Source organism: Dinoponera quadriceps, unplaced genomic scaffold (assembly GCF_001313825.1).
Source record: "Dinoponera quadriceps isolate SergipeBrazil2010 unplaced genomic scaffold, ASM131382v1 scaffold616, whole genome shotgun sequence".
NCBI classification, from domain to species: domain Eukaryota; kingdom Metazoa; phylum Arthropoda; class Insecta; order Hymenoptera; family Formicidae; genus Dinoponera; species Dinoponera quadriceps.
In genome coordinates this window covers 1,927,754-1,942,882 of record NW_014555184.1, presented here as the reverse complement: position 1 = coordinate 1,942,882, position 15,129 = coordinate 1,927,754, and the positions used below count along the sequence as shown (strand labels likewise).

The 15,129-nt window shown below is 41.5% G+C and overlaps 1 protein-coding gene across 4 annotated transcripts in view; it reads right to left on the bottom strand.

Annotated features, from left to right (window-relative positions):
* LOC106743356 (collagen alpha-1(XXII) chain-like) overlaps positions 1 to 15,129 on the bottom strand; it is a 297,069-nt gene that overhangs the window by 19,386 nt on the left and 262,554 nt on the right. For all 4 annotated transcript variants that reach the window (XM_014617123.1, XM_014617124.1, XM_014617127.1 and 1 more), the window contains exons 6-10: positions 9,963 to 10,046; positions 3,933 to 4,014; positions 3,368 to 3,462; positions 2,419 to 2,598; positions 1,938 to 2,135 (exon numbers count right to left, since the gene is read on the bottom strand). In XM_014617123.1, coding sequence (XP_014472609.1) covers positions 1,938 to 2,135; positions 2,419 to 2,598; positions 3,368 to 3,462; positions 3,933 to 4,014; positions 9,963 to 10,046 — 639 coding nt within the window. The remainder of the gene's footprint in view (positions 1 to 1,937; positions 2,136 to 2,418; positions 2,599 to 3,367; positions 3,463 to 3,932; positions 4,015 to 9,962; positions 10,047 to 15,129) is intronic.

Sequence of the window (15,129 nt, the reverse complement as noted above, 5' to 3'; positions counted from 1 at the left end):
AGTAACATCAAAATTTCGACCAGAATATTCACTCGATAGCGAGATTTCAATATTTCGTAGATTAAATAATGGTTAATTAATCCTTTTTTTCTTTAACAAGGGAGTGATAAATACCGTGGTATCTTTATATAATTTATAAGAAGAAACCTCTAAGCACGGAAATTATACACGGAGAAGAAAAGATTGATTGAATAAACGTGACAATAAACGAACGAAACGCGTTTTCGTTGAAAAGAACAGAACTTCTGATTTTAAGAACCAAATTTGACTCATAAAAACCAGAAATTCTGTTTTCTTTAACCAAAACGCATTTGACGTTTTCCTCCATTATCATGTTAATTCAACTAATTTTCTGCTCTCCGTGTTACATAAGCTACTTTAATAGTCTGCATTGAATAAATAATAAATTCGTACATATTTAAGAGATACACATTTCGTACTGGACTTCCTGCGGATGCGTGCACTGCGTCAGGAAGGTTGCACCACAATTTAACTTTTATTCGTATCTTTTTGATCTTTCTGTAATATTGATAATACGTGTAGCGGCTGGAGTTTTTCGAATAGTAAAACTGTTATCTCGTCCTTCTCAGTTATGATTGACATTATTTGCGTTCTCGCGAATGCAAACATTTTCTTTCCTTTGTATTGTATACCATGTTTGTTGACATCTCTGATATTATATGTAAAAGTCACTGAGTCCGGAGAAAGATTGAAACGTATGTCTTAAATATATATTAATTCATTATTTACTCAATACAGACTATTAAGATAACTTATATAGCACTATAATTTCCACCCTTTAATTCCTAATGGCCTTTCATATTTATTTATTCAATTTTATATCAGCGGTACTTTATTCTTTTTCTTTAACTTTTATTTTAATCTAAATTCATTGCGTCTATCAAAACTTAATTTGCATCGTTTTTCAAACATAAATACAGTTCCAACGTAGCAAAATCATTGTGACACCGAGAACTTTTATTACGCGGAATCAATTTGTCTCGGGAAAAGTATTATGTCGTGCATATCAGCACACATATACATATGTGCCGCCATGTGAATTTTTTCCGATATTAAAACGCAAAAATCTACAACGGTAATCCGGAAATCTGAGTACGTTATGACTAACTGGGACAATTCATGCTGAGTTAATACACTGTGGATGATACCGAATGTGATGTTTAAATAGCGTACTTCTGATAATGGCCCGACGATTTCGCGAGGGAGAAGATATGACCCTCTATTTCCCTCCGAGTTTCTCGCTGCCGCACGTCCGGGAAAATAGCGAATAATACGACTGAGCTAGATTCATACGCGGATAATGAAAATTTCTTGAACGAAGATATTTATCTACTTATTATAGCGACTTCTCGTACGGTCGGGCGCGCTTGAATTTCCGCTACTTCGCAGTAATCGCATACACACAATAAATGTCCTGCTCCAGCAAATTCCTCAATGTCATGTCCCCGGCGTTGGTATCATATCCTATCCCTTCTCCGTTCACCCCCATTTTCATTTTCATGTCGCTGCCAACGGGAACCATCGTTTGCAACGAATATCTTTCCCTCTCTTTGTCTCCCTCTCTCTCTCTCTCTCTCTCTGCCAGATTATCATCCGATATCAATGGGACTCATCAGTTTTTAAAGTATCAAAAGGAATAAAGTTTTTCATGGATGAGTGTTATCATCTATTTTCCGCTGCAACAGCCCGCGCAGCCATTGGTGAGTTAACAATAACAGAGAGCAAATACAAATCTCAACAAAAGTTTTATGTGGGTTGCAAGTTGCCACCGGAAATAGCGGGCATAAAAGAAATCTCGCGGGATAAGCAGAAATGGCGGTGCAAGCCGCGGCAAAGACGCCCGAGAAAATATTTTAACTTGGGTTTCGGCCTCTCGCGACGTGACAGATCATATTCAAGCGTGGTAATCTACTTACGTCATATCCCGAGAATTCCCCTTTTCCGGGCGGCCCCGGCGGACCTTGCGCTCCCTTTTCACCGGGTATTCCGTCCCGACCCGGCTCGCCCTTCTGACCTTGAGGACCTTCCGGTCCTGGTATTCCAATATCACCCTTGTCACCTTTCGCCCCGGACGGACCCTGCAGTCCTCTTTCCCCTGGCGGTCCTGCCGCACCCTGAAAATCATAACGTTACCCTCGTAATTAACCGCAATATCGTTCATGCACATTCGTAAGCGAAGCGCCGAGAATAATCTAATTTTAAACTGCGAAAATTAATTTTTTTCTGGAATAGGAGAAAAGAGTTCTGAATAATTTGTTGTTTGAATGACGACTATTCCTAGCGTTCTTGATAAAAACGTCATGAACGTTATTAGGACTTATCGCAGATTAAATTTATACTATTCTCAGCGCCTCGGTTGATGATAGCGTAGATTGGCAGGAGCAAAAATAGACATACCGTAAGACCCATTTGGCCCTGCTTGCCTTCTTGTCCCGGCACTCCCGGCTCACCCTTCGGCCCTTGTATCATCTTTGGCATCGTAAAGGAAGACATTAAGGCCGTGGCGTTGCAGGTGCAAGTGCCAGGGTCTCCCTTCTGACCAGGTGGTCCCTGCGGCGGTATCTTCATCAGCCAATCCTTTAAAGATCAATAGGTTTCATACTTTCTTCCTATCGTTCTTCATATATATAATACTGCTGTAGTAAATCGTATTTATGACATTACTTAGTATTAAATATTAACACTTTTACTACACAGTAACACCTATCTCGTAAAAAAATGTAATTCGTTATAAATCAAGCGGAACGACGAGCTACGAATTAAAATATTTCCATCGCGCTCCCCGATTTTGTCCCACGTCTGTTTTATCCGTCTAATTTCGCGCAAGAGATTATTAACTTCCTAGGGTGACGGTGCAATTGGATTTCGACGGTGTCGAAAACCGATTAAGTACATACACCGCGTGCGTAATAACGGCGGAAGATCGCGAGAGTTGCGAAAAGCCGGTTCGGTGTAATCAGTGTTACATGCGACGGACGCTGGTTCACCACTGTCCATGCTAAATTGACTCACGCGAATAACAAGATAAATGAGTGATTCCCGGATTCAGGCGTATTCAGGTCGCCTTCACATTGTGCCTACGCTACGCGCTCGCATCAGCCGCAGTGTTAAAGCGTGTAATGCAATATCTATCTATCTATATATAAACAAATTCTTCCGTCCTAATAAAACCGCAGCCCGCCGTGTACGCGAGTGAGTTCAATCAATTTCCTCCGTTATTTTCTGCCGTATCAGTTTTCGAATTATCGGCAAGTTTTCACTGCCGTAAGCGGCCACCTCTTTCATCGCAGTTGCCGATTACTAAAATTAGTCAGTGAAAGAATGAGTCGGTGAGCGACGCACTTACCTCATCGCGACCAGGTGGGCCCGGGGGGCCCGGAGGGCCCCTGACGCTCTCGCCTTTGTCCCCTTTGTCACCCTTCTCGCCTTTCGGGCCTTTATCTGAAAGGGGAATGCGCGAGCGTGAGTTCACGCAACTCCGTCGCCGCCTGTTTTGACACGCGGAGTGATTTATGCGCGCGAAAAGTAGATTAAAAAAGTTCGCTTCATATTTTATCATCGTTTCTTCGACGCGATACCTCCGTAGGCGACGCGACGGTGCGCATCGACGTCGGCAACGGCAAAATTAATAAACGATTTTTAACTCGCCGTCCTCGCCGAGGATTTTAAAAAAGGAAGGATATCGACGTCCCCCCGGTGCATTCATTAATCGAGAAGGCGTTAGACCATCCCGGAATATTGACGAGATCTATCGATTAAATTTGAAAGAACAATGACGATAGAGATTGATCGACTTTACGTATCATATGTATTCCGACGACGCGGGTGATTCTTCCGACGCGATGATACAACGCGGTACTTTATGAACGGTTAAAAAATTGTTACGGCGGTTTCCCGCCGGCTTTACTCACAATCCGGATTCGGGGGCGGGGGTGTGATGAATGGCGGCGGGTTACTCTCCTCGCTTTTGTCTTCGTCCGCATCACGACCGATCTGAAAACGTGTCACAAGCGTGCCGATAAAATCGGATTGCGCTATCTTGTCGGCGATACATAATACGACGATTTCGCCAGGCTCGTCGACGATTTGCCAATTCAGGATTCGATGCAGGTGAGCGGGGAAATTACACAGACGCTTTATTTACAGCGGCATTTAGCTGGGTCGAAGATAGCGAAATACAGCGGCCGGCTTATCGATCGCGCTCGCTGATTAGTTATTTTATATGCAAATTGCAGCTATGTATTAAGCCACAATATTGAAACGACGCGCGGGAATGTGTCAACTGTTTTTGATTAGCTTCGCGACAAATATTTGCCGAGTGTTTATATAACAATCAGTCAAATGCGAGTGCTTGCGTAACCCCAGTGAAATTCATGAAAACCACGTGGACGGGGGTTTTTTGCACGACGACGCGACGAGTATCGAGGTTGGTCTGAGGTGAATTCGAGTCGATGAGTAATTATCTGCGGTCGATCGTATTTAACAGTCGGGACGCGTGAAATTGAAGAAAGGATAAAAGGGGGAAAGTGGTGTGACAGTCGAGCGAGGGAAGAAGCGAAACATATTATCCACGACGACGCGAGGTAATCTCAGCGTACAACGCGGTACCTCGTTCTTACGCTTCATCATGTCCCGTCTCGTGATGACCTGCTATCGCAAATTATTAGTCAGTAGTATAAATGATCGCATGCGCCAGTTGCGAACAATCCAAGTGTCGAAGTAAAGTTCCTTGGACATGATACCGGACCGTCTTGTACGTTAAAAGCGAATAATACATCAAGCGGTGACGGTGATTAATGAAGTTCCAAGCCAATCAGGCAGTATGGTTAGCACACATGACACCAACCCTAAGTGTTTTCCGATAATTATCGGTAACGGCGGCGCTTTATCGGCGCCGAGTCGACGTCCGGTTAGAATTTTTCGCTGATCAAATGTTCTTGCGTTGTCGTAAAAAGATAAAAGAAAAGGCTTCATTTCCCGCCTTCGTGTGGCGAAAAACTGCCAAATTTCTTCGGAAATCCGTTGAGATTTTATGAAACCTCCGATACTCTCGACATTATCCGGCTATCCAGAATCACTAATATGAAAGATATCAATTAAATATTAGAGACAGCTGTTCGGGAAGATTAAATTAAATGTTTCACGAGACTCGAAAATAGCTTACCTCTTTCTGCGCAATTTTACGCAATCCTCGCAGTGACAGTGAGCTTTCGAATCAATTTATGAGGACATATCTCGAGCGAAATATATAATCGCGACAATGTATTATTATACCAGAGGTATTTCGTGCAAATCGTGTCAGTTGATGAGGTTCAAAGCGGGAAATGATATTTAAAGAGAATCGTATATAATAAACGATAGACTTAGCGTAATTATGATCTACATCGCATACATATGTATAAATCGATGAATACAACGCTGAATTCCGACTGATGCAGGAGCGGAAAAAGGCTTTGTATTTCAAACGTGTGTATTTTTGTCGGCGTGAAAAAAAAATAGCTGAAAGAAAACGCGATAAATATTTCATCCGCCGAAACTAGGTGACATCGCAATGGAGTTCGTTTTTGGGATGATCGATTCGATCATTTTGAATGGGGCGATTTGCGGCCGCCCGCTATGGAATACGCGATCACACAAGCGATATTTAATTCTCTCAGATTATTATTTTTCACAGAAACCGATATTTTTTTTGTCGGGCAACCAATACTTTTTTTTTTAAGCGTTTTAATGAAAGGAAACTTCACAGCAGGCTGTAATTCTCGTAACAATAAAGATTCTGATTTTTTTCGATCCCGGGTTTTGTAACATTTTTTTAACGAACGTTTTTAGTTACATCGCGTTTCGGGATACAGGCGCGCGCCCGCGTGCGCGTGCGTGCGAACAAAAAATACATTTGCAGCATCTGTCGTGCGATTGCAATAACGCGCGCGGTGTCGAATAAAATAAAAGGAGTATTCGCAGTATCTACTCGTATGTGTAACTTAAACATTTATTACGCAGCGGTTCACTTATTCCGCGTCACAGTGGATTTATAATTTCGCATTTAAATTAGTAGCTTTTATTATCGGGAGCGTAACAATTATTCACAAGTACGATGTACAAATATGACGGAAATTTAGAAAATAAAACGGCAATAATGCATAAATAAACATTATAATGCGTTATAATGGGAATCTACGGCGGTTCGCGGAATATCGTTATTACATATTTTAACACGGCCACAGAAAGAGAGAGAGAGAGAGAGAGCGCGTAGAAATACACACACGGACGCCGCGATAACCGATCGTTATTACCTTACTTTTGTATTCGTCCAACTTCGTCCAGATTTATGAGGGGCACCTACATAATAATAACCCCCAATTCTTACATTATTTCGGCACTCGCGACCGCGCGAGATTTACAGCGTACGGGCCGCCGGTAGTTTGAATAATTATGCATTTCGACTTACACACGAGGTTACATCGCGAACCGACGAAAACGCGCGCCCTGGGAATACCGGCGTTTCAGTTTCACGTGGCTGTTTGGCGAGGGAAGTTTCCGCCAGCCAGCTAGCTACCTAGCCAGGTAGGTGGCTATCCAGCTCTCCGCTACATGTTCGTCATGTTTAATTCGTGCTTTTTTTTCCATATACGATGTGGGATTACGCGGGCGCGAGCGTGCACGCATCCGTACACATACACACATGTAATGCGGATACACGCGCGCATTACATGCACGTACACGCGCGCGTAGACACGGGGAACTATGAAACGGACGCGTAACACCTGCCGCACGATCGCAGTAACACGTAGCGTCGTAACGACACGTCGCTCCCGCGAACGCTCCGGGCGTACCATTGAAATCGTTCACCCGGTACATACACCCTGATCAGCTCTCCCATGCACGACCGCGTCTTTGCATCCCGCCGTACATTCCCGGGGCTTTCCGCGAGAGTGGGATTTTACGGGTGAAATAAATTCCGCTCTCTCCGCGCGAAGAAAAGCCCCGTGCGAGCCCCCGCTGCGAACTTCGACTGAATTTCCAGGGGAACGCCGGAGGATCCTGCGAGGGATTCGGGATGACGCGGGATTGGTATCATGAGAATACGCATTTACCGTTATTTGTTCGATGTATCGCGCGAGCCCCATTGTCGAGCGAACGTTGTCGGCTGAAACATCGGATCAGCTTGCGGAGTCAATATATTGTTAGCTGTGCCCTACCGATACCGATATGGCGCTTTATTTAATTAAGGCGGTCATCGAAGTGCTCTGCAAATTTCCGAACTACATCGGAGAAACGTTCCAATCAATTTCGGGCCGAGCTGCAAAAATATCCGTGAGATCCAAGTACTGTTTTAGAGTAAATGGGACTCGAGGAATTGAAAAATCTAAAGTCAGAATTTCCGACCAGTCCTTTTCTCCGGAAATTAGTGAGAGTGATGGGCGATGGCCAGGTGAAATTATTTTCTAAAAGGCAAAAGTCAAAACTATAATTCAATAACAAGATCTAGGTCAGAATCTATTTTTATCAAAGATAAAAAAATTGTTTAAGATAGGTAAATTTGCTGTTCCCGTACAGAAACAGAGGAATGTAGAGGATAATAAAAAATAAATAAATATTATTTTCCGTGAGCATTTGCATTTAGCGTCAAATGATTTTCTGATTTTTCGATCGGGGTAATGTTTGAGAAATAACGTTCAGTCAATAACAGAGATAATGAAGCGTGTATTTTTCGTACCAAACGTGAATTGTATATCTGATTCCATAAAATATATGATTAACTGTGACCTATAACGGTTATAGAAGAAAAATGATTCTTTCGGAGTTTTAACCCTTTTTTATCAATAAATAATGTCAACCGCTATTGAAAAATATGTTATACTAATTCGAAAATAACTCTCATTCTTTAAATATATTTCATTAAATATACCGATCTGAATATACGTATTTAATGATAAAATAAATCGGCGAGCGACATCATCGTATCGGATGTTGAAACCGCGCCGTTCGAGCAGGCTAAAATATTCAGATCGTTAAAGTCGTAACGTCGTTGCACGTTAATAGTCACACTTAGCATACGAAACACTTCGCGACGTGAGGAATCGATTCTTCTTTCGTCGGCGATATTCGATCTGTTGAATACTGCAACCGCGCCGCGACGTATTTCGACGGTAGGAGTCGGTAAGAGCGTGTTAAAAATTTCGCGACGCGCGCCAGAACGAAAAATACGAAGAGCCATTTCCGGCAGACAGAGAGACTTCGGGGCGCTTCATGCCGAGGCGGGTTGACCTAATGAATTTAGCAGGCGGTAAAAGCACCGGCTACTGGATCGAAGCTGAAGACGGGTTCATCAAAATGCTATTGGCCTGACGCGAATCACCAGCCGCTGTGACACAAACTACCGGCCCAACTTCCGGCATACATATGGCGCACGTAGCGGATCGCCGATTCATTACGGAATACGGGTGGACGCAGGAGGAGACGAGCACCAAGAGGCTAGTCGTTCGTCTCTGTAGCGCGCGTTAGACGCATCGCTGCAGCCCGCCGAAAGTTAGCTCGCTGACCCGCGCACTCGTTCCCGATAGCGTATCGGGAACGCTTCTTTTCATCCGTATGTTCGATTTACATTAACGTCATACACTGTAAGCTTCGCGTCGTTTCAGGGATGCTCGATTGTCGAAGGACCGAGAAAGAGCCGAACGACTTTCGTTGCCAAATTAGCCGTTTCTACGCTACGGGAGCGTTTCTAAACTCGGCTTCGAAATTTATCAATTATCCGCGAGTTGGCTCTGCTCAAATTAGCTTTGGGCTATTGTTCCAGGAAAATTTGAAAAGTTCGCGTTTTGAATCTATATTGCACGACTCTGCACTCGGTTGCCGCATCTTCTTGAGCGAATCGAGTAACGGATTCCAACTTGTCTGTCAAATAGCACTCTCGGTATTTGCTGTATCACCCGTCCAATTTCGCGCGTTTCTTTCTTCGAAGATAAACTCGACGGTTCTGCTTAATTGATATGCGCGCTGTATCGAAGTGCGCCGAAATTTCATTGGGATTACGTTCAACTTCTTAATGACTGCGGATGGACGGCAAAGATGGAGCGGCGGGATATTTCGGGTGGGCGGCAATGCGAAATCCTAGGAGAATTTTAGCGATTATCCTCCTGGTATTTACGAGATTATCCGCGTAACCTAATTTCTCGCTCCTCTTTCTCGCTCGGCTTTTTCCTAATGGTCGACAGCTTTTAAGAAAATTCTCATTAAAACTTCGGTCCATTATAAGGATTAGTCAATTTTAAGGATATAAATCATAATGTCACCGGCTTACTGCCGCGAAATCAATAATCTATAAATGGGATAGGTTATTTAAGCCATTATTATACACTCTCTGAGTATAATTTGAGGTAATTAATTTGCTAATTATTCAATAATTAAATTTTGCTATAAATGTTTGGTAAATGTCATATTAAAGATGTATATATATACATATATGTACATATATACATTAAATTAAATTAAGCTATAGTTTAATATAATGTTCTATATAATGTTCTATGAAGCACAAGATACTTCGTTTTCATGTAGTTATATACGACTTTGGAATTAAACATATAAATCACTCTATTTGAAACAATGGGAGCGATTTCAAGAAATATTTGCAAAGCGTTAGATAAGCGAAGACAAGAAGGTGGAGTGAAATTTTGTTCGTTCTAATCTCTGCTATAAGTTATACGGGACACGTTCGTAAATTAAATGTCATTTCCTCGCTAGATGATGATTTTTACGGCGGCGCACCATGCACGCAAACTTTAAATCTCGTTAGTAAATTATCCAAATTTGACATCAACATTTATGAGTTAGTGGTCCAGGAGCGATGCAACGGATAATTAGTTAGTGCATATATTGTCAATATAGCGTCAATTTAACGAAGCCAGAGCGCAATTTGCGGACGGGCTCACGTCTACCTTATTCAAATCAGCGTCGCCGGAACCGTCGAACAAGTTGAGACCGTCGTAATCACCAGAGCTGAGCTCTTCGTCTTCTGCAAACTATAAAAAAATGTATCCTATTAGAGTGAACGAGATACCGGCAGGCATCGCACAGATCCTCGTTAGGCCAACGTAGGGAATATTTTCCATTTCCAAACGAGATCAAACGTTGTTATCTTCGGCGTGTCGAGCGCGTAATGTCGCTTATAATTAATCATATCATATTGCAAGAGAATTCGAAGTATAATTATCAACGTTGGAATAATGAAATATAATATGTGCTAGGCACGTAGGGGTATCAAGCGGCTTTAATTAATCGCATTTGAAATGATTTGGCATGCATCCTTCTCAAACATTCACGATTTATTCCGCACACGTATCAAAGTTGGCGATGGGAGAATAAATAATCGTTGCAGATTAGAGCGGCGCTTCACCGGGCGAAATTTTCTGTTATTGAAATCATATCATGCACGTTAATCGTATTGTGCGCGCGCGCGTGCGTCGCGCAAATAAAATATGATCAATATGATAATTTGAATTTTTCCTTTGATAATAATAATGCGCGTGTGCGTAGGTTTATTATCTCGCTCATTTGATGCTCGAATTAGGTTCATGCGGAATGACGAGGCGTATTGGATTCATAACGTTTACAGCGAAATATCACGTGTATTAATGAGTATCGTGTGGAGATTCCGCTTATAATTTACGCGTACGTTGATTCGATTTACTGTTCCATTGAACAATACTAAATATAGTAAATGTAATATCTTGAAAATAACCAAAAATCAACTAATATTGGATACGTACAAATTGGAGAGTATATCTCATTTTAATCAAAGTAGATTTACTCAAACATCCCTACACCAATTCTGCATATCATGTACCTGATATCAGATTCTATTCTGAATTCAATGGATTAACCCCAAAATTTCAGGTACAACGCATGAAATTCCATATTACACAGTTGCGTGTGTGCACATATACACAAATAAATACGTCTATCAAACTTGTATCGAGAAAAGCAGTCACTCACTAGATTCACTTGTTATATTCGTAATGATTAATCTGTTTCTATAGAATGTCATACGATAACTGAATTCATTGTCGTAGATGCATAATAAACACTTTCTGGTTTCCGCGATGTACATTGGCAAATTTAAGAAACAGAATTGATTCGGATTGAGATTCCGTAAAAAATGTCGACATTTAACCGAAGAATCTCGTATTGGACAGATATTACGCACTGATAATCTCAGATTTCTTTTTTTCGATACCTCCTTCACTAGTGCTCATTGATTTGCGCTTAAACATCGGCATTTTCCTGAAATTTCTCGGAACTGGTATCGAATAAACGTATCTTCAAGAGCGGAACACTCGAAGGAAAGAGCACTCGACCTCGATCACAGACAAGCCCGAAATATTCGATGATATAGAGGGATAAAATATCGTTGTATTTGCAGCGAGTATTTCACGGTATCGAGTGGGGGTTAAGACTCGAGTACGAGAGAACTAGTCATACAATATGCCGATTCACCTTTTCAGAGAGAGAGAGAGAGAGAGAGACTTTCTTATTATTTTCGATAACCAAATGTGACGAAGTATTAGCAAAAAAAAAACATATATAATTGTTTCAAGCAAAATCCGAAATTGATTCTTTTTTAGCGAGTATATGCCGAGCGAAAATATACTCAACAACTTAATAATTATGTTCTAAACTAAGATTTCGTTAAAACCAAAGAAAGTTTATATTTATTATCTGTTTTTGAACAAAAGCTTCTCCGCTTAATTAGGTTATATACGTAAGACATCAGCAGAATATCATTTCGAGACAATTTTGTCTACAAAAATTCTATTTAAATTTCGCAAGGTGCGATAATATGTTTTCCACTTTTTACCAATTTTGTAACTGTGTTATTCTATTATCCGTGTACTTTCGTCTAGTTGAGGCAGAAATGACTCGCTTGCGTGGGATTTAAGTAGCTTATCGTGCATTTTCATCGATGTCTTCTAAACTCACGCCCAAATACACACACACACATCGCGTGTTGCGCGGAAAAATCTTGCTGAAAGGATCTTTTAATTTCACGTCCCTCGGCGTTGAGAACGAGGATACGCAGCGTGAATCGCAGAGAAGGGGAGTGCAGAGTTGTAAAATCTCTTGGAGGTGGATGTTACGAGGCGGCGAGGGGATGCGAAAGGGTTGGGCTCGGCGAAATATAAATTCCACGGCATGTGAAGTGAACGTGAAATCCGCCCGTTACTCGCGCGATGCTAAATAGTAAAGCAAACTGAAAAATCGGCACACCTCCGGCTCGCCTCGCGCCGTACATACGTACGTAAAGTAGCTACTGATTTTACGGATTTCGTATTAGCTTCCAGTTTTCCGGGCTTTTTCCACTACCGAATTTTGCGCTGAAAGTCAACTATTGAAATAAAAAGGCGTGCTTTTCCGTTTAAATAAAAAGCAGAAAATATCGGCGAATACACGCATAGACAAGTGAAGCTTTTAATAAGGAGGACGTGTATGTTCCGTCTAAATTCTGCAAATTTATCGATATGAATTATATGAAAGAGCGCGGAACGAAATATGTGTGCGAGCAATTTCCTTCTTTTATATGCGAGAAAAAAATCAGTCACTTTATGGTCACACGTCTCCGCTATAACTTTTACGATACGCAAGATCCACGGTGGTTAACGTTATTTCCGATTGTGCGGCAAATTACCGTCGCTCGCGTACGAGCATGTACGGACTGTTTCTAAATTCATGGCCGCGAGCTGAAAATAACGATAATTCCAACTTGCCGCGAGTCGCGAAGGGAAATAAAGCGTGCGGTAACTCGATTTACGCGAGCGCTTCCGGGGTTTTCCCCTTTTTTTTTGCGCCTACCTCTCCCCCGCGGGATTTTATGCCTTTTTCGATACGCTTGAGTTTTATAGAAGAGCATTATCGGCATCCACGCGGTCCGCGTGCGTTTAACCGCGGCCGAACGGAATTTACACGCGGCACGTGCGAACACGAGGGTCCCTCCTTCGCGAATATCAAAAGACGCGTTTCATCGTGATTTCGAAGCTCGTCCCGTCGTTCAATTCGGCATTCACGGTACTTTTTTACACCTTATTTTCGACGGTTAGGAAAGCACGGAATCATATTATTTTAACGCGATATCTCCGATCCGTTCGTTAGTTAGACGAAGAAAAAAACTACTCACCGATACGGCGAATCGCAGTATTTTCTAACCTGTGATTTTGAAGGCTCGGAAAAATCCGGAATTTTTTCAATTTTTCCGCGGGTTTTTTCAGTTTTCTTTTTCCAAGAGGAGGAAAATTCGTCTAAAAAAATTCACGTGTGTTTGATTGAACCTGCCACTCTTATTTCTTTCCGTAAAGAAGATAATTGCGTGCGTTTAACTAAAGTTAACCTTCTGTACGAAAAAAAAAGTTAAATCAATGATAAATATTTTTATATACAAGTAAAAATATTATAACCTTAAAAGATTTGTATTCTTGATTCGATTGAATTTGTATTGATGCAAGTATTACTTGCATTCAGTTCAAGACTAAAAATCTTCGAAGAATATAATATTCTTGCTCATATATGAGAATATCTATTATGTGTAGATAATATTATTATATACGCAATACATCCTTAGCAAAGAAACCGAAAAAATCTGCAGAAAAATGGAAAAGAACCGGTTTCTTAAATTATAACCTAACCTTGACGATGACCTTTCTTCGTTTCGCCGAACGTTGTCAGCACGCCACGCACCGTAATTAACTTGAAAGCACTCAACGTACGTTATATCTGATACTCGTTCGCGTGATTTACAGAAAAATTCGGGATAGCGAGCGGAGCGCCGCGAGATGAACACAAAAGAGTCTATTCCTTTCAGCTGCGCTTCTTATACTTTCCCGTAAGCTTTCTCTTTCCTTCTCCTCTCCCGCTGAATCTCAGATATATTTCGAATAGATCTCTATTTCGTTTTAACTTACAGAAAGTGCAACATAATGTAATGAAAAGGGAAAGAAAGGGGATGAAAAGAGATGGAAAGATTTACCAACCGTCCTAATCAAATGAGAAACTGAGAATCGAGTAGTAAATACAGAATCGCAATAAAACTAATTTTACCAATGCAGACACGAGTCAATAATCCTAAATAATTCACAAGAATTTAATCAACATTAAATAATAAACAGCCACGTCGTAACGAAATATTTAATTATCTCGATGTAGCTGGTGCAATTAATACGACTGAGAGAAAATATTAATCGTAATACGATACAAAGTACTAGTGAGATTTATTAAAACTTAAATATCAATAATGTTAAAAGGCACGAAAACACAGTAATAATTGTTGTGGCAGCGGTTTTACTCGGACACTCGGTTAGTTTACTCACGAACGTTAGCAAGTGAGCGAGTTTTGATTTGACTCACTTAGTCACTTCGAAACTCTCACGCAGTAGTGCACTTGAGATCGCGCGAGCTACGTGATCGTCGATAAACCCGGACGACAATCGACGTAAGTTTCTAATTATCACGCGGTATTGAGGTATACGATAGACTCGTAATTGAGACGCGTGTTAGACTTCCATATTCCGGTAACGATTATCGTGTCGTTGACTGCATGGAAGAACTGAGGAACGTGAGGCGTGCCCGGCGTCATTCGGCGACATTTTACAAACGACCGTTACACTTCGCGTTGCTCCTCCGTTAGAAATCCGTCGATTTCGACGGATGATTTCACGAAGATGATCGGCAACGGACGGACAAACGTGGGTAAATAATCGCCAGGAATGTCGTATGAAGTAACTTGCGATCGTTACGAAGTTAGATACTTGGCTCGCGTTCCTGGACTTTAGCTACGGCTTCCGCGAAACGCGATAGCGTGTGTGTGTATTGTGTGTGTGAGAGAGAGTTCCGAGAACGACGAGGATTGCAGCTTGAGATAAAGGAGAGCAGTTGGATTATACGAAAACGAAAGGGCCGTATGTCGTGACAACACATCGGTCGGTAAGTTAATATTTTTATTATATTACTGCACGGTGAAATAAGTGATCTATTCTTTTTAACTACACTGCTGAACTGGTGCAGTAAGTTGGAGTGAGACAAGTGTATTTTGTCTCGCTTTAACTTATTGCACCAGTT